At 26.1% G+C, this 25,856-nt stretch overlaps 20 protein-coding genes across 20 annotated transcripts; 7 read left to right on the top strand and 13 right to left on the bottom strand.

The window, feature by feature from the left end:
• Nucleotides 1-1,304: 1,304 nt before the first annotated feature.
• On the top strand, nucleotides 1,305-1,439 carry AAJ76_1800061493 (hypothetical protein; the record flags this gene model as incomplete). Its single annotated transcript, XM_024474304.1, has 1 exon — nucleotides 1,305-1,439. One exon carries the CDS (start codon nucleotides 1,305-1,307, stop codon nucleotides 1,437-1,439), a length of 135 nt encoding a protein of 44 aa, XP_024331305.1.
• Nucleotides 1,440-1,754: 315 nt separating this feature from the next.
• On the bottom strand, nucleotides 1,755-2,318 carry AAJ76_1800060480 (hypothetical protein; the record flags this gene model as incomplete). The annotated part of the gene is made up of 1 exon (XM_024474302.1): nucleotides 1,755-2,318. One exon carries the CDS (start codon nucleotides 2,316-2,318, stop codon nucleotides 1,755-1,757), a length of 564 nt encoding a protein of 187 aa, XP_024331304.1.
• Nucleotides 2,319-2,396: 78 nt separating this feature from the next.
• Nucleotides 2,397-2,723, bottom strand: AAJ76_1800060075 (60s ribosomal protein l30; the record flags this gene model as incomplete). Its single annotated transcript, XM_024474301.1, has 1 exon — nucleotides 2,397-2,723. One exon carries the CDS (start codon nucleotides 2,721-2,723, stop codon nucleotides 2,397-2,399), a length of 327 nt encoding a protein of 108 aa, XP_024331303.1.
• Nucleotides 2,724-2,777: 54 nt separating this feature from the next.
• On the bottom strand, nucleotides 2,778-4,007 carry AAJ76_1800058791 (caax prenyl protease 1; the record flags this gene model as incomplete). The annotated part of the gene is made up of 1 exon (XM_024474300.1): nucleotides 2,778-4,007. One exon carries the CDS (start codon nucleotides 4,005-4,007, stop codon nucleotides 2,778-2,780), a length of 1,230 nt encoding a protein of 409 aa, XP_024331302.1.
• Nucleotides 4,008-4,307: 300 nt separating this feature from the next.
• AAJ76_1800057660 (conserved hypothetical atp binding protein) lies at nucleotides 4,308-5,138 on the bottom strand (the record flags this gene model as incomplete). The annotated part of the gene is made up of 1 exon (XM_024474299.1): nucleotides 4,308-5,138. One exon carries the CDS (start codon nucleotides 5,136-5,138, stop codon nucleotides 4,308-4,310), a length of 831 nt encoding a protein of 276 aa, XP_024331301.1.
• A 25-nt stretch (nucleotides 5,139-5,163) lies between these two features.
• AAJ76_1800057634 (hypothetical protein) lies at nucleotides 5,164-5,664 on the top strand (the record flags this gene model as incomplete). The annotated part of the gene is made up of 1 exon (XM_024474298.1): nucleotides 5,164-5,664. The coding sequence occupies one exon, from the start codon at nucleotides 5,164-5,166 to the stop codon at nucleotides 5,662-5,664; it is 501 nt and encodes a 166-aa protein (XP_024331300.1).
• Nucleotides 5,665-6,248: 584 nt separating this feature from the next.
• Nucleotides 6,249-7,532, bottom strand: AAJ76_1800055266 (rab gdp-dissociation inhibitor; the record flags this gene model as incomplete). Its single annotated transcript, XM_024474297.1, has 1 exon — nucleotides 6,249-7,532. The coding sequence occupies one exon, from the start codon at nucleotides 7,530-7,532 to the stop codon at nucleotides 6,249-6,251; it is 1,284 nt and encodes a 427-aa protein (XP_024331299.1).
• Nucleotides 7,533-7,686: 154 nt separating this feature from the next.
• On the bottom strand, nucleotides 7,687-8,853 carry AAJ76_1800053945 (wd40 domain-containing protein; the record flags this gene model as incomplete). Its single annotated transcript, XM_024474296.1, has 1 exon — nucleotides 7,687-8,853. The coding sequence occupies one exon, from the start codon at nucleotides 8,851-8,853 to the stop codon at nucleotides 7,687-7,689; it is 1,167 nt and encodes a 388-aa protein (XP_024331298.1).
• A 238-nt stretch (nucleotides 8,854-9,091) lies between these two features.
• Nucleotides 9,092-10,387, bottom strand: AAJ76_1800052411 (wd40 domain-containing protein; the record flags this gene model as incomplete). The annotated part of the gene is made up of 1 exon (XM_024474295.1): nucleotides 9,092-10,387. The coding sequence occupies one exon, from the start codon at nucleotides 10,385-10,387 to the stop codon at nucleotides 9,092-9,094; it is 1,296 nt and encodes a 431-aa protein (XP_024331297.1).
• A 28-nt stretch (nucleotides 10,388-10,415) lies between these two features.
• Nucleotides 10,416-10,631, bottom strand: AAJ76_1800052167 (hypothetical protein; the record flags this gene model as incomplete). Its single annotated transcript, XM_024474294.1, has 1 exon — nucleotides 10,416-10,631. The coding sequence occupies one exon, from the start codon at nucleotides 10,629-10,631 to the stop codon at nucleotides 10,416-10,418; it is 216 nt and encodes a 71-aa protein (XP_024331296.1).
• An 11-nt stretch (nucleotides 10,632-10,642) lies between these two features.
• AAJ76_1800051202 (casein kinase ii subunit alpha) lies at nucleotides 10,643-11,596 on the bottom strand (the record flags this gene model as incomplete). Its single annotated transcript, XM_024474293.1, has 1 exon — nucleotides 10,643-11,596. One exon carries the CDS (start codon nucleotides 11,594-11,596, stop codon nucleotides 10,643-10,645), a length of 954 nt encoding a protein of 317 aa, XP_024331295.1.
• Nucleotides 11,597-11,817: 221 nt separating this feature from the next.
• On the top strand, nucleotides 11,818-13,440 carry AAJ76_1800050980 (twenty s rrna accumulation protein tsr1p; the record flags this gene model as incomplete). The annotated part of the gene is made up of 1 exon (XM_024474292.1): nucleotides 11,818-13,440. One exon carries the CDS (start codon nucleotides 11,818-11,820, stop codon nucleotides 13,438-13,440), a length of 1,623 nt encoding a protein of 540 aa, XP_024331294.1.
• A 2-nt stretch (nucleotides 13,441-13,442) lies between these two features.
• AAJ76_1800047913 (crossover junction endonuclease mus81) lies at nucleotides 13,443-14,885 on the bottom strand (the record flags this gene model as incomplete). Its single annotated transcript, XM_024474291.1, has 1 exon — nucleotides 13,443-14,885. The coding sequence occupies one exon, from the start codon at nucleotides 14,883-14,885 to the stop codon at nucleotides 13,443-13,445; it is 1,443 nt and encodes a 480-aa protein (XP_024331293.1).
• A 289-nt stretch (nucleotides 14,886-15,174) lies between these two features.
• Nucleotides 15,175-16,674, bottom strand: AAJ76_1800046124 (prolyl-trna synthetase; the record flags this gene model as incomplete). Its single annotated transcript, XM_024474290.1, has 1 exon — nucleotides 15,175-16,674. The coding sequence occupies one exon, from the start codon at nucleotides 16,672-16,674 to the stop codon at nucleotides 15,175-15,177; it is 1,500 nt and encodes a 499-aa protein (XP_024331292.1).
• Nucleotides 16,675-18,508: 1,834 nt separating this feature from the next.
• Nucleotides 18,509-20,503, top strand: AAJ76_1800044289 (dna repair protein rad16; the record flags this gene model as incomplete). Its single annotated transcript, XM_024474289.1, has 1 exon — nucleotides 18,509-20,503. The coding sequence occupies one exon, from the start codon at nucleotides 18,509-18,511 to the stop codon at nucleotides 20,501-20,503; it is 1,995 nt and encodes a 664-aa protein (XP_024331291.1).
• A 48-nt stretch (nucleotides 20,504-20,551) lies between these two features.
• On the bottom strand, nucleotides 20,552-21,142 carry AAJ76_1800041656 (transcription factor e2f; the record flags this gene model as incomplete). The annotated part of the gene is made up of 1 exon (XM_024474288.1): nucleotides 20,552-21,142. One exon carries the CDS (start codon nucleotides 21,140-21,142, stop codon nucleotides 20,552-20,554), a length of 591 nt encoding a protein of 196 aa, XP_024331290.1.
• Nucleotides 21,143-21,170: 28 nt separating this feature from the next.
• AAJ76_1800041627 (hypothetical protein) lies at nucleotides 21,171-21,650 on the top strand (the record flags this gene model as incomplete). The annotated part of the gene is made up of 1 exon (XM_024474287.1): nucleotides 21,171-21,650. The coding sequence occupies one exon, from the start codon at nucleotides 21,171-21,173 to the stop codon at nucleotides 21,648-21,650; it is 480 nt and encodes a 159-aa protein (XP_024331289.1).
• A 571-nt stretch (nucleotides 21,651-22,221) lies between these two features.
• Nucleotides 22,222-22,527, top strand: AAJ76_1800040576 (hypothetical protein; the record flags this gene model as incomplete). The annotated part of the gene is made up of 1 exon (XM_024474286.1): nucleotides 22,222-22,527. The coding sequence occupies one exon, from the start codon at nucleotides 22,222-22,224 to the stop codon at nucleotides 22,525-22,527; it is 306 nt and encodes a 101-aa protein (XP_024331288.1).
• A 29-nt stretch (nucleotides 22,528-22,556) lies between these two features.
• Nucleotides 22,557-23,789, bottom strand: AAJ76_1800039009 (ubiquitin-activating enzyme; the record flags this gene model as incomplete). Its single annotated transcript, XM_024474285.1, has 1 exon — nucleotides 22,557-23,789. The coding sequence occupies one exon, from the start codon at nucleotides 23,787-23,789 to the stop codon at nucleotides 22,557-22,559; it is 1,233 nt and encodes a 410-aa protein (XP_024331287.1).
• Nucleotides 23,790-23,964: 175 nt separating this feature from the next.
• Nucleotides 23,965-25,641, top strand: AAJ76_1800038833 (ankyrin repeat domain-containing protein 32; the record flags this gene model as incomplete). The annotated part of the gene is made up of 1 exon (XM_024474284.1): nucleotides 23,965-25,641. One exon carries the CDS (start codon nucleotides 23,965-23,967, stop codon nucleotides 25,639-25,641), a length of 1,677 nt encoding a protein of 558 aa, XP_024331286.1.
• Between the last annotated feature and the right edge of the window lie 215 nt (nucleotides 25,642-25,856).

Below are 25,856 nucleotides of genomic sequence, written 5' to 3'. Positions count from 1 at the left end.
TGCAAATTATAACAACATGAATTGATTCATTCGCAGTATCAATTGTATAATTTGGTTTACTTGAATGTTGTAAAATTTCATCGTATAGTTTATATTTTGGTTTATCGTTACAAGCAAAAATTATCGAAATTAATAATAAACAATTCATTAGGGGTATTTTTAAGTTAAACTTTAAGGCAATTTTTTAATTAATAAACAATAACAATGTTAATCTATCAAAGTTATTTATAAATTTAGATGTATTCCTGTTTGAATGAATTACGAAGAAATTAATTAAGTTAATTATTTAATTTAAAATATTTGAATTAAACATAGAAATTGCTTATTGTTATAATTATAATAGTTTCTTATTTTATACTTTTTTTTTATAAATTAAGGACAGCCATTATTTTTTATTTAATGACTTACTTATTCTAGATTTTAAATAATTACTTAATTAAAAGATAACCTGTCTATGACACGGTGCGATGATTAAATAAATACCCGATTTGGTAAATTATGACGTTTAAGAGAAATTAAGAAAAAAAAGAAACAAGCAGTTGTTATGAATTTACTTTTATTCAATAATATACAAACTTTTTATAAATTAATTAAAAGGTTAAAAATTCGTAATTTATGAGTTTTTTTAAAGATCTCCTTTTTAAATAACATGATTTTAGCAAAAAAACGTATACTTTATGTTGTATAATTCACATACCACATTTTTAGAATAGACAAATGTTATTTTATTGAATTTATCCGTCGCGCATATTAGTAATTTAATTTAAAAATAGTGCATTTCTAAAACAAGAATGCTCATTAATCAACCTAAATATAAATAAGAAAATTTTTTAAACAACATGAGTCAAAGTAGTTTTAGTAACCAAAAACCTTCTACTATCCGCAAGTTTACTACCAATAGAACCTTTTATTGTAAAAACACTCTTAACTTGAAAATTAACAGATTTTTTCGTGACATCATCGAATGTTTTTTTGCAACAGGCACACTCCCTGAAAACCACGACACTTTAATTGTGTTATGACTATTTAATATTATTATTTAGTTAATAAAATAGATTTTTATTTTTCTTAGAATATAGAAGGCATTGTTTCTATTTTTTTTTACACACACGTACTGTCGGGTTTATGAAATTTATTTGAACAATGCTATTTTGTGAACGTTTTTTATGTTTAATTTTAGTCCGTTTTTATCCTTCCCGTAGTTCACGTATTTCTAGATGTGTAAAATATATTAAGAATATTTTCTAAATTTAAGTAATCAAATCTTATATTCAAGGACAGACCAAATTAATTTAAATTTGAATATGAGAAAGAGAAGTTACAGATTTATCATTTCGAAAAATTGTTTGCAAACAAAAGAATTGATTAAACAAGCCTTTGATAATGATCATGTGCTGATGGGAACATGCAATGTAAAGGAAAAAAAATTTCTACTATAATTTAAAAAATATATTTTTGTGATTCTATTAAAAACTTTTGCTTGTATTGTGTAACTATACTTTACATATTTTGTACAGAATAAAATATAACATACAAAAACTAAGCTTTATGTATTTTTAACAAATATTGTACTAATTATTAAATAAGAAAAAAAAGTTTTTGCTGCTGCAATACAAATTAAATTAAACATTTTTTTTTTTATTTTTTAACTTGGATTTTTTATTACAATGCAATCTTAATGTTTTTTTTCTATAAAAGCTGTTAAAAAATATAAAATATTTAAACAAAGAGTAAATAGTAATAAACTTTATTACTTATTGCATACTATCCCATATTTCATTACAAATTTTATAAAGTGGTACATTCCCATCCAATTCTGTATCTATATAACATTTCTTTCTTGTATTTCTAACTCTACAGATATGTTTCCCATCGTTTATAAACTCCAAACCAAATCCTTTAATAAGTTCAAGATATAATTGATTAAAGGAAGGTTTACTTATTGAACGTATTTCATCTGTATATTTTTTTATTAGTACATCCAGATCGTCAAATTCACTTTTCATTTTACTAAATTCATTTTCTAAATCTACGAACCTCTTTGCTAATTTTAACCGTTCACCGTTGACAATCTTGTATTTCTCATTATTTTTGTTATGTGACAATTTAATTTTACTAACTTCATTCTCCACATTTAAAATCTTCTTCTCTAAAATTTCTGTATTGTTAGCAATGTCTTGTAACACCTTAGAATTGTCTTTTACATTTCTTTTGTGTGTATCTATTACACTTTCAAGTAAATGTACATTAAGAAGATTATCGTAATCTGTTAGTTTTGCAAGGATACAATGAACTTCAGAAGAATTTTGCGGTTCCATAAAAAAAGGATAAAAAACAAAAATAATAAAAAGTGATACAAGAACTTACAATACATCATAATATATTAATAAAAATAATTAATTTATTTTTTCTGTAAGTAAATCTGATTCTCCTACATTTAAAACTGTCATAACTCCTGTTCTATACTTCAACTCACATAAATTAGCTAATGCATTATTTGTACCTTCATAGAATTTTAGTGGGATACCACCTGCAAGAACACAGTAATATTCTAACTGTTTTCTTTTAACAGCAGGAAGACTGCTTGATACGATAACACACTTTGCTTTCTTATTTATAATATTTTTCAATGCACTTCTAAACCCAATGTTATATTTACCAGTTTTAACTACCAAAGGAAGAGATGCAGCAAGTCCTACGGCTTTGGAATATCTACGACTCATTTTAAGGGTAAAAAATAAAAATTTTAAAATAAAAAAATCTACTAAAACTAACAGTTATTTAATTTTCTTCATTTCATCTTCAATTAATTGCATTCTCTCTACAACAGTAGGATGACTGTTGTAAAATGTAGAATACAAGCTATCAGGAGATAAGTTACCTTTGTTTTCCTTACTTAGCTTAACTAATGCACTAGAAAGCTCTTTTCCATAACCCTGTTTAACAGCATAAACATCTGCCTCCCTTTCAAAACTTCTCGATAAAACATTATTAGACAAAGAGATAGGTATTTCTGCAATATTTAAAAAATAAACAACATACATTAACTTTATAATCAGTGGTTCATTCTGATAAAATAATGCCTTGCTAAAATACTCGTTATTAAGTAACTGATTTGTAGACCAAAAATAAAATAATTGTTGAATTAAGGCACAAAAAACAAGCTTAAGTGTATGACTTTTGTACCAATGGCCAAATTCATGGCAAAGAACAGCAAGTATCTCATCTTCATCCATTTGATTCTTTAACGTGTCATAAAGCACTATTCTCTTTTCTTTAAAAAGACCTATAAAATACGCATTGGAATGAGAAGATCTTTTAGATCCATCCATGACTAGAACTTTAGATGCTTTAAATCCTATCTTTTTACAAAGACTAGTAATTTTCTCTTTTAAAGTTCCTTCTTCAAGTTCAGTAAACTTATTAAATAGTGGCTGTATATAAACAGGATAAATTACTACCATGACAAGCTGTGTGATAGACATAAATACCCACAAATATAACCAAAATGAGTTTAGATAACTTGAAATAAGATTCAGCGCAACATGTAATATAAAAAAAAAGATTATATTAAAAATTAACGTACTTTTTACAAGATCTGTAAAAAACAAAAGAAGAGACATCTTATTGAATCCATGAATGTGTTCAATGCGAAATGTACTGTACAAGCGAAAAGGAATGTCAAAAATAGTATTTAAGTTATAGTTAGCTAGAAAAAAAAATACTTGACTCATGTAAGAATTTCTAAAATAATTATCATACAACAGCTGATTGATTCTGTATTTAACAATAATAACCTCCTTGATTGTTAAAATTATACATTTAAAAATTGAGAAAAAAAATTTATCCTTGTTGTAATCCTGCATTTGCTTGTACTCCTCTTCTGTTGATAAACTTTTAGCGACTTTGGATCTTTCTTTAAATAATGAAATAATATTTCGAAGTGTAAGATAAATTTCTACTAATGCATTAAACAGCATAAATAAGACAATTGCGTGTTCAAACATTTTAGGGGTAAAAATGCAAAATTATTTTTAAAGATACTTTGTTATTTGGGTAAGTTTAAAAATAATGAGCTGCCATGTATGTTTAACCTTTGATATAAATTTACTTATGATTTTCACATGTCGATTGATTTATGTTTACTTTTATTTTGTAGTTAAAGACAACAAAATAAAAATATTTTAAAAGATAATTTATATTTCGAAACACCATTTTACCAAATTACTATAAAATTTTAAAAACCTGCCTAATTAAACTTAAAAATTAATGTTGTAAATATTTAAAGTTTATTAAAATATAAATGTTCATAAGTCACTCTTACTTTTTTTACTCACAAGGTCATTTATCGCTTTAAAAAAGTTTATTTTTCCTGTTCCCGTTTTACTAGAAACAGCTACTGTATTAATTTCACTGTAAAATTCTTCAAAATGTAAAGCCAAAGATCCTAACAAAGGTGTAGAATTATCATTTTCATCTAAATCTTCTCTAAATGCTTCATAGTCTCGTATCCAACTTTCTATTTTATTAGAATCTATAATATCACATTTATTAAATGTACAAAGCACAGGAAGACTGTATCTACACATTAGACTGATACTATAAATCATATTACTCATAAAAACAGAGAAATCTTGTGACACTTCACTATCCACAACATAAATCATTAATACATTACCAATCTTTTTAAAAAAATCACGTAAAACATAACCAGGAGAAGACCAAGTAAAAGATTCTATCTGGCCTGGTGTATCTACAATCACAAAATTACTTTTTACTTTAAAATGTGATTCAATATTTATTAAAAATAAATTCAAAGATGTTGTTATAGCACCATTAGGTCCTAAATTATATTTTTCCATAACATCATAATAATCTATATGCTCTCTGATATCAACATTTAGAGGCATTTTAGTGTTAACGACCGCTGGATCTAGATTTATAGAGTAAATGTAGGAATTAAGACCTGTTTTAGTGTCAATCTTGCAATATTCACTTGATATCCACGAATACAATCTTTGACAAAAAGTAGTCTTACCAGATCCTGCCATACCGACTACAATAAAAATTGTAGGTTTTTCAGAAATATTTAAATTTCCTAAGTGGTCTTGAATGTCAGTTACAGTTGTTAGATCCATAAAATGGGCAAAAAAATACCCTCCAATGAAATCTATACGAAATCCAGTAAAAGAAAAATATAGTTGTTTTATAACAACTGATTATTCTAAAATTGTTTGTATTTTAACATTTACACAAAAATTGGAATCAGAACCTTTTATAAAGGTATCTTTTAAAGACGAGTCAAACATTAGACAACAAAATATTATTCATGACATTATTGACTATCTAATTCTTTGTAGATGCGCAGTCACACAAGTACATATAGAATTTATTGAGTTAGTTAAGGGGCTTGATGCATTTTCTGTTTATCTTAATTTATTTTCTATTGTTGCAAGAATTGCTAAATTAGAAGTAAAAGATTATTTGTGTTCTGCGACAATAACAGAAAACGATTATCAGGTACATTTGGCATATTTACTCAATAAAAAACAAATCATAAATTTATACTCTAATGGACCAGTAGAAAATTTATTAAATACACTAAAATTATGTATAAAAGAGGCGGAAAACAATGCTAGGCTTTTGTTTGATGAATTAAGTTAAGAAAAGTAAAATCTTTTATTTATAAAATAAATATCATAATTTATTTTGTTTTTAAAACTAGTTATTTTTACTTGCTAATATTGATATATTTTTTATTTGCAAACATCAATTTACATCCGAATTAATACTAATATAATTAAAAAGAACTTTTTTAATCACCAAATATTGCAACTTAATTTTTATCTGGCTGATCAAGATTTCAATTATTTCATCAGTTGTTATAAAAAAAAGGTAAATTTAAAAATGCTTTTTTTGTATTAACTTTGTAGACAATGCTTTTAGAATAAAATTGTAAGCTACATAAACATAATGTTTAAAAATTTTAGTATTTGTCATCTCCTAAACAAAGCATTGTAGATAAAATTTTTTATATTTGTTATTATAAATATACAAGCTGAAATTTAAAAAAATTACATTTAGAGTAATTGTGTTTATAAAAATAGTTATTTTTTTACTTTGTTTTTAAATATTTTTTAATTTATATAATTTTTTATTCCAATTAATACACGTATACTTTAACAAATTAAATTATTGCAAAATTTTTTTACAAATGTAAGAATTACTTATGATTTTTATAAATTTTTTTAATTAAGATCTAACTTTATATCTAACTTTTTACATATATCACACAGCTCAGAAAAAAGTGATTCAAAATGCGTAGATTCATCGACGCCTTTTGTAAACAAAATATTCTTATAGTCATCAGTTTTATAAACATTTCTAACTTCAACAAATGATCTGACAATATTGCCAAGTTTAGATACTACAGGCAGAATTTCTTTTTCGGGGTCACTAGTCTCTTTTACTGTGCTAATTATTGCCACTTTATACCCATCTGGCGTAGCTTCTTCATCTTTCCCTAAAATAACAACAAAAATATCGTTTTTTCGTTTGTATTCAGACTTCAAAAATAATATTTGCGATGAAGATGCTTTTTTTGTAATTTCAGATTCGCCTTTTAAAATACATATTCCTCGTATAACCTCGTATGATGCGTTGTGCATTTGTATATAACTTTGATCTGCTATAATTTTATCAGCAGTTATACACAACTCTTTTTTATCTACAGGCTCTATAACTTTAATAGTATTAGACTCTGTATTAATATCTATTATATCAGCTCTAAGCATCACTTCAGCTTTATGTATACAAGCATTACGAATAAATCCTTGAATTATTCCCGATATACCATATTTGGGATAAATATAAGGTGATTTTAGAGTGCTTTCAAACGACATTAACGATTTAACATATTGACATATTTTATCAAATGTTTCTTTAGGATGCTTGTCTAAATATGAATCATCGAGATTTAAAGCTATACCATGTCCAATAAATTCAATTACATCTTTACTTAATCCATATTTAGCAAATTCTTCCCTCATCGTTTTTTTAAACACATAAGAATTTGGATTCCCACCATAAGCTTTGACATCCCAAAAAAATTTCATAACATGATATTTCTCCCAAAATCCAACAAGCCCAGTTTTTAAAGACTGTGCCTCACTGCACGGAACATGGTGAAGTTTATTTTTGTAAATAAATGAGCCAGGAATATTTACAAATTCTAAGGTATCATCAATTTTATATTTTATTAATAATTTAACGACATCTGAATCTGCAAGTAGAAGCTTAGGTGTTATATCAATACAAAAATCTTTATTAAGCGTCATTAAGTCGGGATGTTTAACGTTTGTACCAAAATAATCTTCTAATTGAGAATATTGAAGAGTAGCCAAATCCGCACCGTAGACATCATTCCTATCTAAAACTATTACCTTTTTATTTTCATTTGCTAAGATACTAGCTAAAGTGCTTTCTACAAATCCAGATCCTAGAATTATAAAATCATAATGTGTAGGCTCCATTGTTTGGGATACAAAGAAAAAAAAATATTTACAGTTTTAGATGTAAAAACAAAAGATAATAAACGGTGTAAATAACAGAAAAAAAATGTATCTGGTGTATAAACAGTAAAAGGCAACTATAAAAAAAACACTATTTTATTTTAACATAAATAATTTATAATTCTTCCTCATTAACAACCTTTCCATCATCAGGTCTTGGTCTTATCCAAAATCTTACTGTATTATCCATAGATCCAGAAGCCAATGTATGTCCTACAGGATGAAATTCCATAGACCAAATTGTAAACTCATGTCCATTTGTAACGACTTCCATAGGTGTCTCATTAAACATCTGCCAGTGATAAATTGTACCATCTCCACAACCACTTACAAAATAATCAGGAATTATGGGATGTATAGCAAGTGAAGTAATTTCTTTTTTATGATCTCTGTGTGCAAAAGCCTCTTTCATATTTCGTATATCAAAAATTCTAACAATTTGGTCTTTGCCTCCGCTCAGCAAATAATTTCCGTTAAGAGACCATTTAAGAGCTAATAAAGTACTTTTATGTGAATGTAAGGTATACAGCTCATGGGCTGCTCTTGGGTCCCAAAATTTTATCAAGTTGTCTTTTCCTGCACTAGCTATTAAACTTTTATATTTGTGCCATTGAGCATTTCTAACATCCCAATTATGACCAAATAAAACCGATTCACATCTTGAATCATTACAATCCCATATTTTAATTGTAGAATCATCACTTGCTGTACAAAATTTTGTGTCATTATATGAAAAACTTATATCTCTAATGGGTTCTTCATGTCCTTGAAAGACCTGAATATTATTCATAGAAGGATGCCAATATTTTACACATCCAAGATTATCTGCTGATACAAGAAATGATCCTGAATGCGACCAGCACATTGTTCGCACAGCAGATTCATGTGCCTGAAGAATGGTTTCGAAGTTGTAACCGTATCCGTTCCACAGTGAAAATTCTCCAGTGGCAGTTCCACTCATACATCTTCTTCCGTCGGGTGTCCATCGCACAATATGAACCGGTGATCGTACTTTATTCATGCTAAGATGCTCAAATTTAGTGGTAATGGCATAAGATAGATCATTATAACATTGATCAGGCGATTTAAGGTTAATAATCTGATTAGATAATTGGTAGTTAGGATTAATTATAATTGGGTCTAATGATCTTGTTTTCATTTGAAGAATTAGTGCTGAGCTCCAATCAACTACTTTACGTTCTTGTAAAACTCGCATACGTTTACCATCAAATTTAAATTTTGGATTTTCAAAACGTACATTCACAATGTCTTTAATATTCATAGGGTATGATAATAAAAAAAATATATCAGTAGAAATGTTGTTAAAGTTTTTAATAAGTTAAATAAAAAAGAGTGTATTAGTATTTAATGTATAGATGATTTACATCTTGTTAGAAAATCATACGTTTAACTCTTAAATAAACAAATTTCTAACAATTAAACGAATTTTGTGTGAATTCAGTATAAACAGTAATGCATCTTTATTAACATTATAACCAAATAAAAGAGTCAAGAAAAAATCATTGTTTATTATTTAAATATTTAGATAGCAATATTTTAAGTTTATCTTCTTCCTCAACATATTTATACTTTGGTTTAGATACCTTCGACTCTATCTTTTCATTTATCGCTAGTAGGTCTTTACCAATAAATGTATATGGAATCTTATCTAGTAACATTTTAACTTCTTTATCTTGCTTTTGTCTTTTTGTAATAAAAGGTGAATCTTCTAATGTGTCATATACAGGATCTCCTGCTCCTGGTACAACTATATTACTAATCCCTTTTGTATGACCGATAGTTAAAATATCTTCATAATTTTTAAATACAAGACTAGTAATATTTTTACCAACCTCCCGATGTCTCAAATACATGACATCTTTTTTATTTGCTATATTTAATTTATTAAAAATAGCTACTTTGTCTCCATACGAAGCGGCCAAAACTGAATGTTGGCTCAAAGAGGTAGACGTAAAACAATTGCTAAATTTAACAGTATTAACTGGTTCATAAAGTTTTCTAATGTCCCAAACTTTAATACTTGAATCAATACTTGTAGTATACAAATAAGTGCCTGATCTATCAATTTCCAAGCCACTGATGGCAATTTTATGACACAACATCTTTGACACATAATTTTTACAATTAGGACTCCAAATAGAAACTACACCATTTTTGTGACCCGTATAAATCAGCGCATTGGCTTTATTTTGTTTTAAATTAGTAATATACTTATCTTTAATATGAACTGTACTAACAATTTTTCCATTTGTGGTATCTTGGTACTTTAAAAAACCATCAGAAGATGCCGATACTAATAAAAAATGATAAGGTAGATATTCAAGATGTTTAGCGTTAGAATTATCTCTCACTGCATGCACCTCAACACCCTGTTTATTATAAATAAAAACACAATTCGACTGAGCCAGTGCAATAAAATCCTCATTATGAAGATAAGTAGAATCATACACAGTATCTTCGATATCTGTTTCAAAATGTAGATTCATTTTATGTGTGTCTAACGATGAAAAAAATCCTTTATTATTACGTAAATTAAGATATCTGCCATCACGTGTATATTTACAATAAATGGGCCCTATGTTCATATTCAAGTTAAAACATAAGTCTTTTACTTTCTGGCTGATATTATTTTTTATGTATTCTTGTGATAATTCGTAAGTTTTAGTAAGATTACCAGTATCAATATACCCACTTTCTTCAGTGTTAAGCATTTCATAAAGAATAGCTTCATTAGCAGCAGTTTTTGCAAGTCTTTTCTCCTCTTTAATCTTCTCATTTATAATTTTTTTTGACATTTTACAGAAAAGGGCTATTAAAAACGTTTTATTTTTCGTACACCAATTCAATACAATCATTTTTACTAAATTCGTATGTGTTTAAATCAAGTAAATCGTGTAAATATCTATTTTCTTTTTGTATATTAAAATTTCTCGTTTGCGTTTTAGCTTCTATAAGACGTTTTAATTCTTTAACGGTAATAGAATCATCAACTTGAATATAAAAATTATTAAAACAAAGAACTTTTAAGTTAATAATCATAAGGGTGTAAATTAATCAATTTTATTAAAAAAAGAATGTTGTAGACACTCATCAGCAGTATACCTCTCAATATGATCATATACAAGAATCTTATTCAGTAAATTAACTGCTAGTTTATAATCCTTACTTTTTACAAGAAGAGACTCTTCAAAATCGCATCTCTCTTTTGGCGTGTCTTTTAAACAAACAAGTTCTATGTCATATTTTTTACAATAAATATTAAAGTCATTTTTTCCAAGACTGTTACAAATTCGCATTAATTGATCCGCATTGTTTTCTCCTTTAAAAAGTGGTCTTTTTTTAAACATCATCTCAGCCAAAACACATCCAAATGACCAAATATCAAGTGAATAATTATAATAAGGATAGTTTAGAAGTAATTCTGGACTTTTATAATACCGTGAAGCAACACGTACACTATAGTCTTTGTTAGGATGATAAAATTCTGCAAGTCCCCAATCTATTAACAATAATTTTTTGTTCTTCTGATTTATAATTATGTTATGAGGTTTAATATCCCTATGCATTATTCCTTTGGAGTGTGCGTATTTCAAAGCTTCTAAAATCTGTTTGGCATAAAACCGTATATCGTTGATATCAAAGGTTTCAAAAAGTTTTATTGTATCATCGTGTTTTATATAATTAAAAATCAAAGAGTAAGTTCCAGAATCTTTGTCCATAACAACATCTTGTAGTTTTATTATGTTTTCATGATTTAGATTTTTTAAAATTAAGATTTCTCTGTTAATTTTTGATTCTCTTACAGGTTTTAATAATTTAATGACAACCCTTTCTGTTCCTTTTCTACCTTCAAATACTTCAGAATATTTACCTCGTCCTAATCTAAAAGCTATGCGATAATCTTCTATTTCTCCCGTTTTAATTTTATACTGTTCGTAGTTGTAATACGTTTCTGGGTTTTTTACGTTTACATCCTGAAATTGCCTTGATGTAGATTTTAACATTACTTTTAAGGGTAACAAACATTCAGTAAAGTAAAAAAATTGCAATTTATTTTTAGCCACTAGAGGAATATAAAAAACATAACTTTTTACTTATAGACAACAAAATTTATAAAAAAAAATTGAAGAAATTTTCTTTTTTTAGTAAAATTTTTTATTATTTTATCATCACATTTTCTTGATATTTTTGCTTTTTAAAAATTCGGTAATTTTTATTCCATAATATGAAAATTAAAGATAAAAGAAATAGAAATAAAATGAAAAACGAACATAAATTAGTAAACAAACAAAAAGAACTATCAATTTACAACTCTGAACACGGTCCTTACAAAATAATATCTTTTATTAATTTAGGTGGTGATATGTCTAAAATCAAAGAGGAATATTTAAACAACAAATTAACAAATTTATATTTTTATAAAAAAAAAATGCATAATTTCTTATTTATTGATACTGGGCATTTTACTGACATAGAAACTGCTTATATAATAAGATGTAGTGATTTGGTCGTTTTTGTTGTTAATTCTATTATTATCAATGAAAAAGTATTACAACTTGTAAAAAGACATCTTCCCAGTTGTATTTTTACAGTATTAGATAAAAAATATATTAAATCATGTAAGAAGTTTGTAAACAAATTTTTACCAGATCAGAAAGTTGTAGAAGTGTCTTTATTATTTAATTATTTGTGTGCTCGAAGTTTTTCTACTAAAATATCCGCAAGACCTTTTATGATTCCTTTATCAATAGATGTTAGATCAGATAATATTTATGTCATTAAAGGATTTATGAAGAAAGGACTACTTACTGATAAAGTTATTATTAATGGAAAGTATGAAGGAACAGTGGTTAATATTAAAAGTGATAAAATTTATAGTGGATCTGAACTAGGAATGACTGATGATGAAAAATCACATTTTAAAACAGTAACTAATATTGATGATACAGAAATGGAAGTAATAGATGAAGAACAAATTTTAGAAAATGATGAAAGTACTTCATCTGACGAATATTATAGTGAAGATGAAGAAGAAAATAAATATCCATCACTTATTGATAAATATAAAGAATATAAAGGAATAAAAAATATTGCTACATGCGAGCTTCCTACAGACAAATATCCAGATTATTATCAAAATTTAATATTTTTTCAAGATTTCAAACACGTAAATAAAATTATAGTCAATAGAAAAAGCATTATTGCTGATAATCAAATGGTAGAAATAACACTTAAACTTACAGATAGCATACATGACAATATCTTTGTTATGTTTGGATACTATGAATTTGAAGATTTTAAAACTATACATAATTACTCTTTTCAAGGTAAATGTAAAACTGGTGAAAAATTGCTGGTAGATTTAGGGTATAAAATTATAGAAGTGACACCTACTTTGACAAAATTAAATAACAATAATTTACATAAAAGAGAGGAATCTTTAGATACTGGTGTTATAAGCTTTATAGCACCATTGTCATTTGATTTACATAAAATTTTAATATTTGAAAGTAATTTGCTAAAAGAAACTTCTATAAGGACCTTTAAAATGGTAGGAATGAATCTTGGAATAAAAGATAGAAAACTTTATGACGAAATTGTATTGCAAGGGTTGCCTATTAAAATTCACAAGAGATCTTGTACTGTTAAAAGAATGTTTTACAGTAAAGAAGAAGTTCTTTATTTCAAAGAAATTGGATTATACACTAAAAATGGTAGATCACATGGATTTATAAAAAAGCCTTTAGGTGTGCACGGGGCCTTTAAAGCCTATTTTTCACATCCTATTGCATCAAATGATAAGATTTACATGTCTTTATACAAAAGAGCATTTTTAAATGATTATTAAATCTATTCCTTAGTACAATACATTATTTTAATAATGTCTTCTATGTTTTTTTTAGAAAGACAAAATTTCACATCACGCAATTCTTTTCTTAGTTCTTCTTTATTTTTTGTTTTATAAAAATTATTGAGTGTTTTAAAATGTTCTGAAAGTTTTATTGCTTTTTCGGCATTAATTCCAAATATTGATAGAAAGCAATATAACAATATTTGGTTAACATCAGTATTTTTACTTTTAGTACCTTTTTCTATAAAACTTCCATAACTCATTTTAATTTTACTTTCGTCTAAGTCCATAATGTTTTTATGTATTTGCTCTATAACACTAGCTGTTTCTTTTATATCAGAAGTTTCTATAACTGTAATTCCTTCTAATTTTGTTGATGTAATACACGAAAATCCATAATCTATTGAAATATTTTTAAAATCTTTTGATTGCAAATTCTCAATAATATAAAATATATTTGATATCCCCGTATCCTTAAGTCTATTTTTTTGTTCTTTAAATCTTCCATCTGATAGACTACTTACGAAATCTGATCCACATTTTCGTTCTACTATGAAATCACATATCATTTCGTTTTTTATCCATGCAAAATCTCCGACCTCTAAAAGTCTTGTGTCATATTTTATGTCTTTGCTGTCAAAATAATTCTGAAAAAAAGATCTGCATGTTCGACTTTTTATTTCTCTTGAGTCAATTACTAATACTAAATCTTCCTCTTCATTATTAATAAGTGATGTGTCTTTAAATATTTGATTTGCTAAATCTTTTCCTTTTTGAGTTAAAAAATATTTTTTTGATCCAGATTCTTTGTAAACAAGTTCTTTGTCTATCAAGGTTTTCATACCCGACCATGCTGAATTTCGAGATGTTAGATCAAAATCAGCGTTAGAATAATTTTTAGCAATAAAAATTATTTTATGTTTTGTAGTACCATCTTCTATCCACAAAGCCTTTAAAATAGCATATGGACCTGTTCTATACCCTGGAATGTATTCTTTGCGGACTTGCGTATTTTTTCTCTTTAAAATTGGAGAATATACAGCCTCTGTTGAATTAATATCTTTAGTGTTTATATTGATCATACTTATATCAGAATCTGAAATATCTGAAATAAAAGCATTTACACTGGTATTATATTCTGTTAATTTATCTTTAATTCTATTATAATCATTTATATCCAATAATAATTGATATTTTTCTAAATCATTTAAATTATCAATACGATTCTTTAATTCTTCATTTATGTGTTTGAGAAGAAGATCTACAGTTTTTTGTCCTACATTTGGTATATTTTTTATTTGTGTCTTTGTTGTAATTGATACTTTATAATTAGTAAATTCTGTTAAAATTTTTCTGTACAAAGATTTACTCTTAAGGTTAGATTTTATGGCAGAATCCAAAAGTTTTCTAATTTTTTGTATAATTATTTCATTTACTAACATTTTCAGGGCTTTAAATTTCTCTAAAAAATTTCATTAAAAAATATTGATGTTAACTGTTTATGCATTAATATCAATATATAAAAAAAGTTTGAATCTGAATATTTATTTTGTGTAAAGAAATGAAAGAAACAAATTTTTAAATCATAGTACATATACATTTATCGTATATTACACTTTTTTAGATAAACAATGTGTATTTCATATGTTTTAAAAGTCATAAAAAAGTAATAAAAACTTACTGCATTTAATAAAATATTTTAAAAAAACGATTTAAAACATCAAAATTTTATTAATAACTTCTACCAAATAAAGTGTATCTCTTGCAAGCACTTTTACAAATAATACAAGTTTCGTGTTCAATTTTTCTAGACTCAAAAGGAATACACAACGATTTAGCACCTGCAATCAAAATTTTTTCATCTTCAAATTTAGTACTCATAGTTTTTATCTTTTCTTCACACTGCGAAGATTCACACCAAGGTGTCATTAAAATACAATTTTCATCTAATTTTTTTACGAAATCAAAAATGTTATTAATATATAAAATTTTACTTTCTTGTTCTTTAAGTGCTGTATTGTACATTTCTTCATGTATATCATTAATAAGTAACTGTATTTTTTCAGTAACATTATCATCAATTGTATACTGATTCTTAGTACCTGTATTTCGTTTATAAATGCACATCTCATTTTTTTCTAAATCTTTAAGCCCTATTTCAATTCTTATTGGAACACCTCTTATCTCCCAGTGATTAAATTTATATCCAACAGTAACATTGTCTCGATCATCTATATGTACACGTATTTTAGAGAATAATAACTGATTCTTTATTCTGTTTATTACTTTTAATAATTTATTTTTATCTTCAGTACTAGTTTTAACACTTAAACCACATGGTATAATAACTACCTGTATTTTTGCAACTTTAGGTGGTAAAACCAATCCTTTATCATCAGAATGTATCATTACTGCAATTCCTAACGATCTGGTAGTCATTCCCCATGAATTTTGATAAACAAAATCTGATACACCATCATCTACTTGTACTTTAACATCAAACATTTTACTAAAATTCTGTCCAAGATGGTGCGATGTAGCAGCTTGTATTCCTTTACCCGCTTGTGGAATAAACCCTTCAACAGTTGTACTGTAATCAGAACCTGCAAATTTCTCTGTTTCTGTTTTAAGTCCTTTTATAACAGGCACAGCTAATAATTCTTTGTACATTCTGTAGTACAAATCTAATATATCTAAAACTTCTTTGTCTGCTTCTTCTTTATCGATATGAGCTGTGTGTCCTTCTTGCCAGAGAATTTCTTTACTTCTAATTAAAGGCGTTGTACCTCGCAACTCCCACCGTAAAATATTGCACCACTGATTGACCTTAAGAGGAAGATCTCGATGACTGCTAATCCATCGGGCAAAAGATGGATACATAACTGTTTCAGACGTGGGTCTTATTGCGACAGGTTCATGCAGAACTTCATTTCCACATTTTGTTATCCAAGCAACCTCTGGAGAAAAGTCACTAATATGTGATTCTTCTTTTTCCAAAAATGTTTTAGGTATCAACATAGGAAATAAGCATTCCTCTACACCCAACTTTTCTATTTCATTTGTAAACCACTTTCTTATTTCATTCCAGATAAAATAGCCGTTAGGTCTTAGAATGTAACACCCTTTGACATCATAGTAATCAAGAAATTCTCCTTTAACAAGTACTTGTGTGTACCAACTAGAAAAATTTTCAGCTTTATTAACTGTTAAGCCGAATTTTTGTTTGGCCATTAAGGGATTCTAAAAAAAAAAATTAGATTACCAACCTAAAAGATAAACCTTAACTCTGTACGAAAATAGTAAAGAAAGCTGCTTTATAAAAAAAATGAGATTTATATAATTTATTTATTGTTAAATACATCTAAAAAAGAAATAATTAGATGTTGTTATAAAATATTTTTTCTTTTGTTTAGTGATCTTTTTACAGCATTATAATTACTCTATACTTTTTTTTATTTATTTGCGTGTAAGGGTTCTTCCTTTATTTTTCTCCATTTCAGTATCAAACTAGTTTATTTTGTATGTTGATTTTCGTTCCTCTCGCCTTAAGCAATCATGTCACTTCCTCTTAATTGCTTCAGCAAAAGAATATAAAAGTTTTTTTAATAGTCGCTGATTGGAAATGCTTCAATTTGACTAATATTTCTTGTTCCCTTCTGTATTTTGCGTAATATTTTGTTACTATACTATCTTATGTTAAAACATAAAATTATTTGTGTTTAACCTTAAAACTTTAGCTAACAATCATATTTCGTAGTTTTTCGAGCTCCACTTGTTGGAGATTGTCAAGTAATGTGACACATTTTTTCAACTATAAGTATTTCCTTTAATTTCTTCTCTCCTATTAAGATGCCACACTTATTATTATCAATTTTAATGTAGGTTTTTATTGTAATATCGACTCCTATTTCTACATAATCGCCTGATACTATCTGATGAACAGAATAGGTTTTTAATTTTTTCGCTGTATGCTCGATTTTGTATTTCTTTCATAAAGGCAAACAGCCTTTTAAAAATGTATATTAAATTTAATATGTTTTATAATCACTAAGTAAATTACGAGCTTCTAAGTTCAGAAATGTATTAAAAATCTGCTTTTTAATACGTAGTAAAAAAAAGATACAATTAAACTTATCAAATGACACAAAGAGGACAATAATCTAAAAAGCAATAATTTTATCTTATGTTTGCAAAGCATTTAAATGCATTGCGCCAGCTAAATCAGAAAAAGCAATGCAAGATAAAAAAAATATTAAAATTTATTAAATAGACTAATGTCACTATATAAAAACGATAGTTAAATACATAATGACATAAAATCGTTTGTAACGTTTAAATCTTTCATATATCAACCGCTGCGCTTGTAATATCTTCTTTTTAAAAAAGTAAAACAACTTTAAATCTACAAAATAATGTTTTTTAGCACAAGCAAGCAATATTAAGGTCTTGTTTTTTACATTCTATTTGACTTTTAATATCAAATATTTACGTCCTTTACAACAAGTTATTTTTTATCACCTTGCAACTTTTTTAAATTCAAAAATAATTAGTAATTTGATATAGTTAATGTAAATTAAAAAAAAGTGTTTTTTACTTTATCAATCAACTAAACCTCCAATGTAATTAAAATAAACTTTAATCAAATTACAAAAATTGATAGCATGTGAAACAGAAAGTTTATCACTTTATAATCAATATTAAGCATAAAAAATTTTCATAAATTTTTCTTTTTTATCACTGGACACATATCCATCTATATACATATAACCTATAGTTGTTGATCATTTTATTTGTTTAAAAACTCTACAGTTGTACTATTATTCTAATTATTTTTTTACGTAAACGTAATTTTATTTTTTCAATATTCTTTCATATTATTGTAAATTTTACACAAAAGTTATTTTTGGAAGGAGAAAAAAATGTGAGTAAATTTCAAAACAAATGAAATATTTAAAATTGTATAAAATTTATTAAAAATATTTTTTCAATATATCTCTGTGATTAATTTATTATTATAACACTTTACATTTAAATATATATTTATTATAATGTGATTACCCCATATATGTCTAATATAAATAAAATTGATCCAAGACATGACATTCAAATCTATAAAGAGGACACTGTAGTAAATATGAAGTTTAGAAAACTTACACCTATTGAAGAAAAAAAGATGGAGAGACGAACTGAAGAAAACAAAATTATTTTTGGAAATCACAAAGTGCTAAATGAAAAATCGTTTATATCTATGACCAACATTGACGTAGAAACGTTGAGTCGTCCTTTTGGGATGATAACTAAGCTAATGGACTATCAATTATATGGCATATCGTGGATGAAAAGTAGAGAAAATAGTTTTATTAAAGGAGGTATATTGGCAGACCAAATGGGGATGGGAAAAACAATACAAACAATAGGTTTATTATTATTAGGAATGAATACAGATATCAATCTTATTATTGTACCAGCCATTGCAGTAAATCAATGGATAGAAGAATTTGAAAAACATGCACCCGGTATGTTTAATGTTTATAAAAATCATGGCCGTGAAAAGCTTACTGTTGAAAAATTTGAACGTAATTTAAATTCGAAAATTGACGTTATTCTTACAACTTATGGAACTGTCGAAAGCGATTATAGACGAAAATCTGGGTTTTTATATTCTATAGATTTTACAAGAATAGTTTTAGACGAAGCGCATTCTATAAAAGATTCTAGAAGTAATACTAGTACTGCTATTTCACATCTCAAAGCAAACTTCCGATGGGGTCTTACTGGTACCCCTGTACAAAACAAGGTTGGTGATTTGTTTTCATTAGTTAAGTTTTTAAAGTTAGATCCTTATTCATATTATTTTTGCAAAAAATGTTCATGTAATTCTATGTATTGGCTTAGATACAACGAAAAAGACAAATTTGCATCGAGAGGATTTTGTGTATGTGGACACTTTTCGGCTCAACATTTTGGGTGGTGGAATCGTAATATAGCAACGCCAATTAAAGAATTGGGATTTACCGAAGAAGGAAAAGCTATTTTTGATAAATTACATATTTTTACGCAACATATTATTTTAAGGCGTACTAAATTAGGCATTGAAGCAGAGTTGGGGCTGCCGAGTAAAGTCGTTTTTATTGAAAGATTATTTTTTAACGAAAAAGAATTGGATTTTTACACTAGTTTATATTCGAATACGAAAAGCAAATTTGACGAATATAATCTTAGAGGAGAGGTAGTTAAAAACTATGCTCATATTTTTGATTTATTACTTAAAATGAGACTAGCTGCTAATCATCCTTATTTAGTGTATAAAAACAATCAGAATGTCTTAAGTGATTTACCTATCTGCGGGTTTTGTAATGAAGAATGCGATGATCCTATTATTTCTAAATGTAAACATATTTTTTGTCGCGAAGAAGCTAGAATGTTTTTGCTCGAAACTTCAGAATGTCCTGTATGTAAAGTTAAAATAACAATTGATCTAAATCAAGTATATGAATATAATATTAAGACACAATTAGATCCGACAAATTGGACAAGTTCTACAAAAATTGAGTTTTTAGTTCAAAAACTAACTGAGCTAAATACTAATAAAAATAATTTAGAAAAGAGTATTGTATTCTCACAATATGTTAATTTTTTAGAAATTTTACGCTGGAGGTTAGAACGTGCTGGATTTCGATGTGTTGTCATTTATGGAAATATGCCTATTAATCAGAGAAAGGCAGCAATTGAAAAATTTAATACTGATCACAATATTACCGTATTTTTAATATCTCTAAAAGCTGGAGGGGTTGCATTAAATTTAACTGAAGCCAATAATGTATTTCTTATGGATTTATGGTGGAATCCTGCAGTCGAAGAGCAAGCTATGGATCGAATTCACCGTATTGGACAACATAGACCAATTAAGATTCATAGAGTTATTATTGAAAATTCTATAGAATCAAAAATATTAGAATTACAAAAAAAGAAAAAGGCACTTTTTGAATCGTCTGTAGAGCGTAATTATGCTGCAGTTGAGAAAATAAGCGAGGAAGATTTACATTTTCTTTTTAATTGATTTATACTTTCTAGGCAATAAATTAAATAAGTATTACAAATAATTTATTTATTCTACTACTTCGTCCGATACATAGTATACCATGATGTTACCGGCTTCTGAAGTAAGATGCAGTTTATATGTTCCTTTTTCATATTTAGGGATATCCATTACCATGTCTGATGGTGCCTTAATACTAAAAATTAATTTATCTTTTAAACTTGGTATAGATTGTAAATCGTTAAAAGTTACATAAGCATTTTCAAGATTACTTTGTTTTTGCGACATTTCTTCAATTTTACTATTTAGTTCAGCTATTTGTAAATCAAGATTTTTCTCTTCCTGTGTTATAAATTTTCCACTGCTAGACACAACATTTTCTTTATTTTCACTTTCACTGCCTATATGATCGTCAATATTTCCTCCTATCCATCTTGCACTGCTTACAGACCATTTACTAAGTAAGCCTAGTCCTTCCAAAACATTTGTTATATCGTACACTCTTCTTTTATGAACACATAGTTCAGTAGCCGCCATATTTAAATTAATAATTTTATCTTTTGATGCTCTAATTAGCTGCATAAATTTCTTAGTCAGGCAAAGTAAACTATTTTCAGATCGAGCCGATGATAACTTATCAGAATGTAGATTTTTAGACATTAGAGGGATAATTTTTTATCCTTATTTTATGTCAAAGAATATTGAGTTTTCAATATATTCGTATACGAAGAACATAAGAAAATTAGTTGATAATTACAGTTTCACTGCATTTGATTTTACAGAAAAAGTTTTTAGAAATGAAAACAGATTTGTAATTTTAAGAGAATACGAAGATAAATTCTGCATTATAGAAGAGACTTATATAGAAAAATATAAAACTAGAAAATATTTGTGTAAAAGTGTAAAATCATCTTATGTTGATAAAAAAAAACACTTTGTAAATGATTTTACTTATTTTGTCGATAAATTTCAATATACACTTGCCAGTGACAATGTTTATAAATTCTGGTGTTATAAGTCTAAAGATGTTTGTATAGAAATATATAAACAAAAGGAAGAAGACATTTATTTAATAAAAGCATCTTCGTTTAATGAAAAATATTTAGATAATGAGCTTGTATTTTTAGAGTTGTGGTATGAATTTAAAAAACCAATAATTGAAATTTAGTAAGTTATTGTTATTTTTTATATGTTCAAAATAAAGATACATAGCTACATTGAAGATTTGTAGTAGATTTAAATAGTTCTTTTTGCCTAATAAAATTTTCACTCGATTTACTTAAAAATCTTAATATTTATGTTTAAATATTTCAATAATAATTTTAGTTTCATTAGTTTTAAATTTTAAAAACTAGAATTTTATAAAAATGTCTATTTAATGATTTTTACATTTACAATCGATTAATCTCCATTTAACAAAAATATATAATTTGCACTAAACCAATTTAAAATATTGAAAGAATAAATAATGAAATATTTGACATGTTCTTAAAAAAATCTTATCATTTATTGCTTTTAAAATTTTGCAGAAGTGTATTAATTTTCTTTGCCAAAAAATTTTTATTTAAATAAAAGTTTACAAATTATAAAATAGTTTTGTAAACAATAAAAAACTAAAAATAAAAAAAAATTATAATAAAATGTTAGTAATATTTGAATACATTACTATTTTTGTATGTTAGATTTGAACACATAAATCTATAAAAATTTATGCAACGCATCTAACAAAACAGGGGTTAATGTCTACAGAAAGTATAAAGAAATTAGTACAATACGAAAATGAAGCAAAAGAAATGTTAGAGGATGCTTACAGGAAATACGAAAGCATAATAAAACAAGCCAAAGAAGATGCACAGGATTTAATAGATATAGAGATAAAAAAAAATACTAAACTACTCGAAGAGCTAAAAAATAAAGTGGATGAATACATAAAATTAGTAGAAAAACATAAGAAGGAAGAATACGATGAAAAAATAAAGAAATTAGAAGTAAAAGAGAAAGATAAAATTATGAAAGAACTTTTAAAAAAAGTGTGTAAGAAATAAATTTAATTATGTTTTGTTTGTACTAAAAGTTATTTAATAACTCTAAAAGATTCCTCTAATTCATTAAAATATACTTTTAAAATCTCTTCATTATTGTATCCAAGTGTACCAACACTATTTACATTTATTTCTAGTTTATCTCCAAGATTATTTGGAAATTTACTATAAAATTTTCCATTTTCTGTCATTAAATATTTTATATTTACATTTAAAAGATGATTAATAAAATCAAATAATTCAATAGCCATAGAATCTTTTTTAATGTTAAGAACAATCCATTTTTTACTGCACACATGACAATCTCTATTTTTATCCCCCGGATCTAATCCTATAAATAATTTCTTGTTGTGTGTTAAAAAATAGTGCGTGTTATTCCGTTCACTCAAAATCATTAAAGAAGCTACTATGGCATTTGTACTGCATAAAGAAGGAATAATATTGTTAGCTATACTTTGAAAATCAAAAAAAGATATTAGTTCAATATTTGCAGATTTGGATCTAATACATGACAATTTATATAACAATTTACATTCGTATATATTATCTTTATTATAAGACAATACATTAAGATTCTTTCTTTTTAGTTTGAGTAAATACTTTTTAATTTTAATTATATCTTTTTTGTAAGGAGTTATATTATTTTCATTATTAACTGTAAGTTTTAGAATAAAATCTGAATAAAGTGACATATTGTCCGTTTTAATTAGACTATTGAAATTATACTCACCATTAAAAAACGTTTCTTTTACAAATTCAATACAATGTTCAAATTTAGTTGGTAATGTTCTGATCGTACAAACATTATAACTTTTTTGTATTGGTTTTGGAAGACAATCAAAACATTCTTTTGTATAATCAAAAATACAAGATTGTCCTTTAAATCCCCCAGATCCTCCATCCACAAGTTTTACACTCCCAAGGTAACATCTTGTATTTACATAAGTTCGTGCTTCGTTGTTATCTAAGCAGTTATAAACGACATCAAATTGTTTAAAAAATCCTAAATCATAATTATAAATGGAATCGGTATATGAAGTAATCTTCCAATTAGTACTTTCTCTTATTTTATTACCTACTATTTCAGATTTATACTTTCCTATATCATTATTTGTAAATAAAAATTGTCTATTAAGATTCGTTAATTCAATAGTATCAAAATCTATTAAAGAAATTTGAGATTCTGGTAATAAATACAATAATTTTACCAATTCGCTTCCAATCCCACCAGTACCGACTACAAGAATATTTTTAATATTTGGCATATAAAAATTTAGGGAAAAAAAATAGCATGAAATTAATCAATAAAGCGAAAATTTGATAAACTTATAAATTATCAATTTTTGCAAAAATATTTAATATTCTATTGTAGAGAGTTTTAATAATTTATTAATTAGTCACTACTGTGCTTCAGAGAAAATATCTATACCTACCCTTAAAATGGAGCATTCACAAGAATTTGAGATAGAAAATACGCACAAACCAAAAATTTTTATTACTACAACAGGAATTTCAGAAGAAGAAAAAAATTTAATAAAAAAATTACTGCCGCAAAATATAATTTTAGAGGACGAATTAACGACATTAACTACTTATTTGATAAGTTATAAATCTTTTATTAGTGATAAGTTTATACAAGCAATGATATGGAATATAAAGTTAATTAAAATAGACTGGTTATATAATATAGATACCAATCCTAATATATACATATTAAGACCATTAGAAGGAATAGAATTTACATCAAATGAAATAACAAATGACATATTTATAAATTATTACATATTGATGGGTGCAATATACAACGAAAATCTTACAATTTCTACTGGCTTTCTTATTTCTAATATAAAAGAAGGAGAAAAAATAGATTTTTGTACTAAACATTCTATACCAGTTATAAATACAGAAAATATTTTTAAAAACAATTATAAACTATTACAACGACCATTTACAATTCGAGCTTTTAAGATCGATTGTGAAAAAGTTTTTAATGATAAGTGTTTTTATATTGATCCAAATTTTCATAAAAATCTATTTAACTTGTTAAAAAGATTAATTATAGAACATGGAGGAAGTAGAGTATCTTTAATAGATAAAAATGTTGATTACATTTTGACTTCTAGTTCTAAAGAATATGAAAACACAAAACATAAACTTTTACATTATCAATATATTTTTGACTGTGTTGAATACAAAGCAGAACTTTTTCCTAATTCTTATTTTGTACACAAAGAAAGGAAATTTAATGTATTAAAAAATGCAATATGTTGTATTTCAAAATGTTTGAAAAAAGATAGTCAACTAATTGTAAATAAACTTAAGGCCTTGGGAAGTTTAATACGAGACAGTGATAGCTTAGCCTGTACACACCTCATTATAAAAGATAAAAATGAATTTAAACTTAGTTCTCTTAAACCTTATAAAATTGTAACTGTTGATTGGATAGACCAATGCTTGTACACACTTAAACACGTTAGAGAAGAAAAATATTTAGTAAAAGAGTCAAATTTAAGCCTGTTTTCACAACCAAATAATAAAATATCGACAAAGCGTGTCAGAACATCAGTTATAAAAGATATAATATTTCAATTTACCGGATTACCTTCATTTTTAAAAAATAGAGCTATAGAAATGCTAAAAAAATATGATATAAAATATATTGTTAGTGATAAATATGAAAATTGCACACATCTAATAATGGGAAATCTTAGTACATCAGAAAAGTTTTTATCTGCTCTTTGTAACGGTGCCTGGATACTCACTCCGGAAATTATTGATGTTTTTGATAACTCATTGCATTTTAATTACGAAAAATATGAATGGAAAGTTGATGAAAATACAAATGAAAAAGATATAAAAATAATTAACTCAATAAAAAAATGGCGCGAGCGTGTTTTAAAAACAGGATATCCTGCTTTTTACAAATGGAGAGTAAAACTTTACGCACCTGAATCCAAAATAAAAAATTTTTCACGGGTGATTGAGAATGGAGGAGGTACAATTGTTAAAAATGATAATTTTACACATTGTTTTGTAGCAAAAAATTATGAAAAAAATATAAAAGAGAAAAAGTTTTACAGCACTGATTATATTTTTTCATATTTGTTTAGAGAATAAAAAGTTTCACAGAGATAAAAAAATTTAAATCTTTTTAATTAGAAAATCTATACTTATTATATATTTTTATAATTTATTTTAATTGTTAAAGTTATAATATACTAGATGAAGCTTGTAAAACCTTTTTTAGTAATTAACTATTTTGGAAAAATAATTTGACAAAAAATTATTTACAATTTCAATATAAAAAAGTATAATTAAAAAAACATAAGCGT

Source organism: Vairimorpha ceranae, assembly GCF_000988165.1.
Source record: "Vairimorpha ceranae strain PA08 1199 chromosome Unknown NODE_18, whole genome shotgun sequence".
Taxonomy (NCBI): Eukaryota; Fungi; Microsporidia; family Nosematidae; genus Vairimorpha; species Vairimorpha ceranae.
The sequence above is the reverse complement of the archived record's forward strand: the minus strand, read 5'-3'. Positions and strand labels throughout refer to the sequence as shown.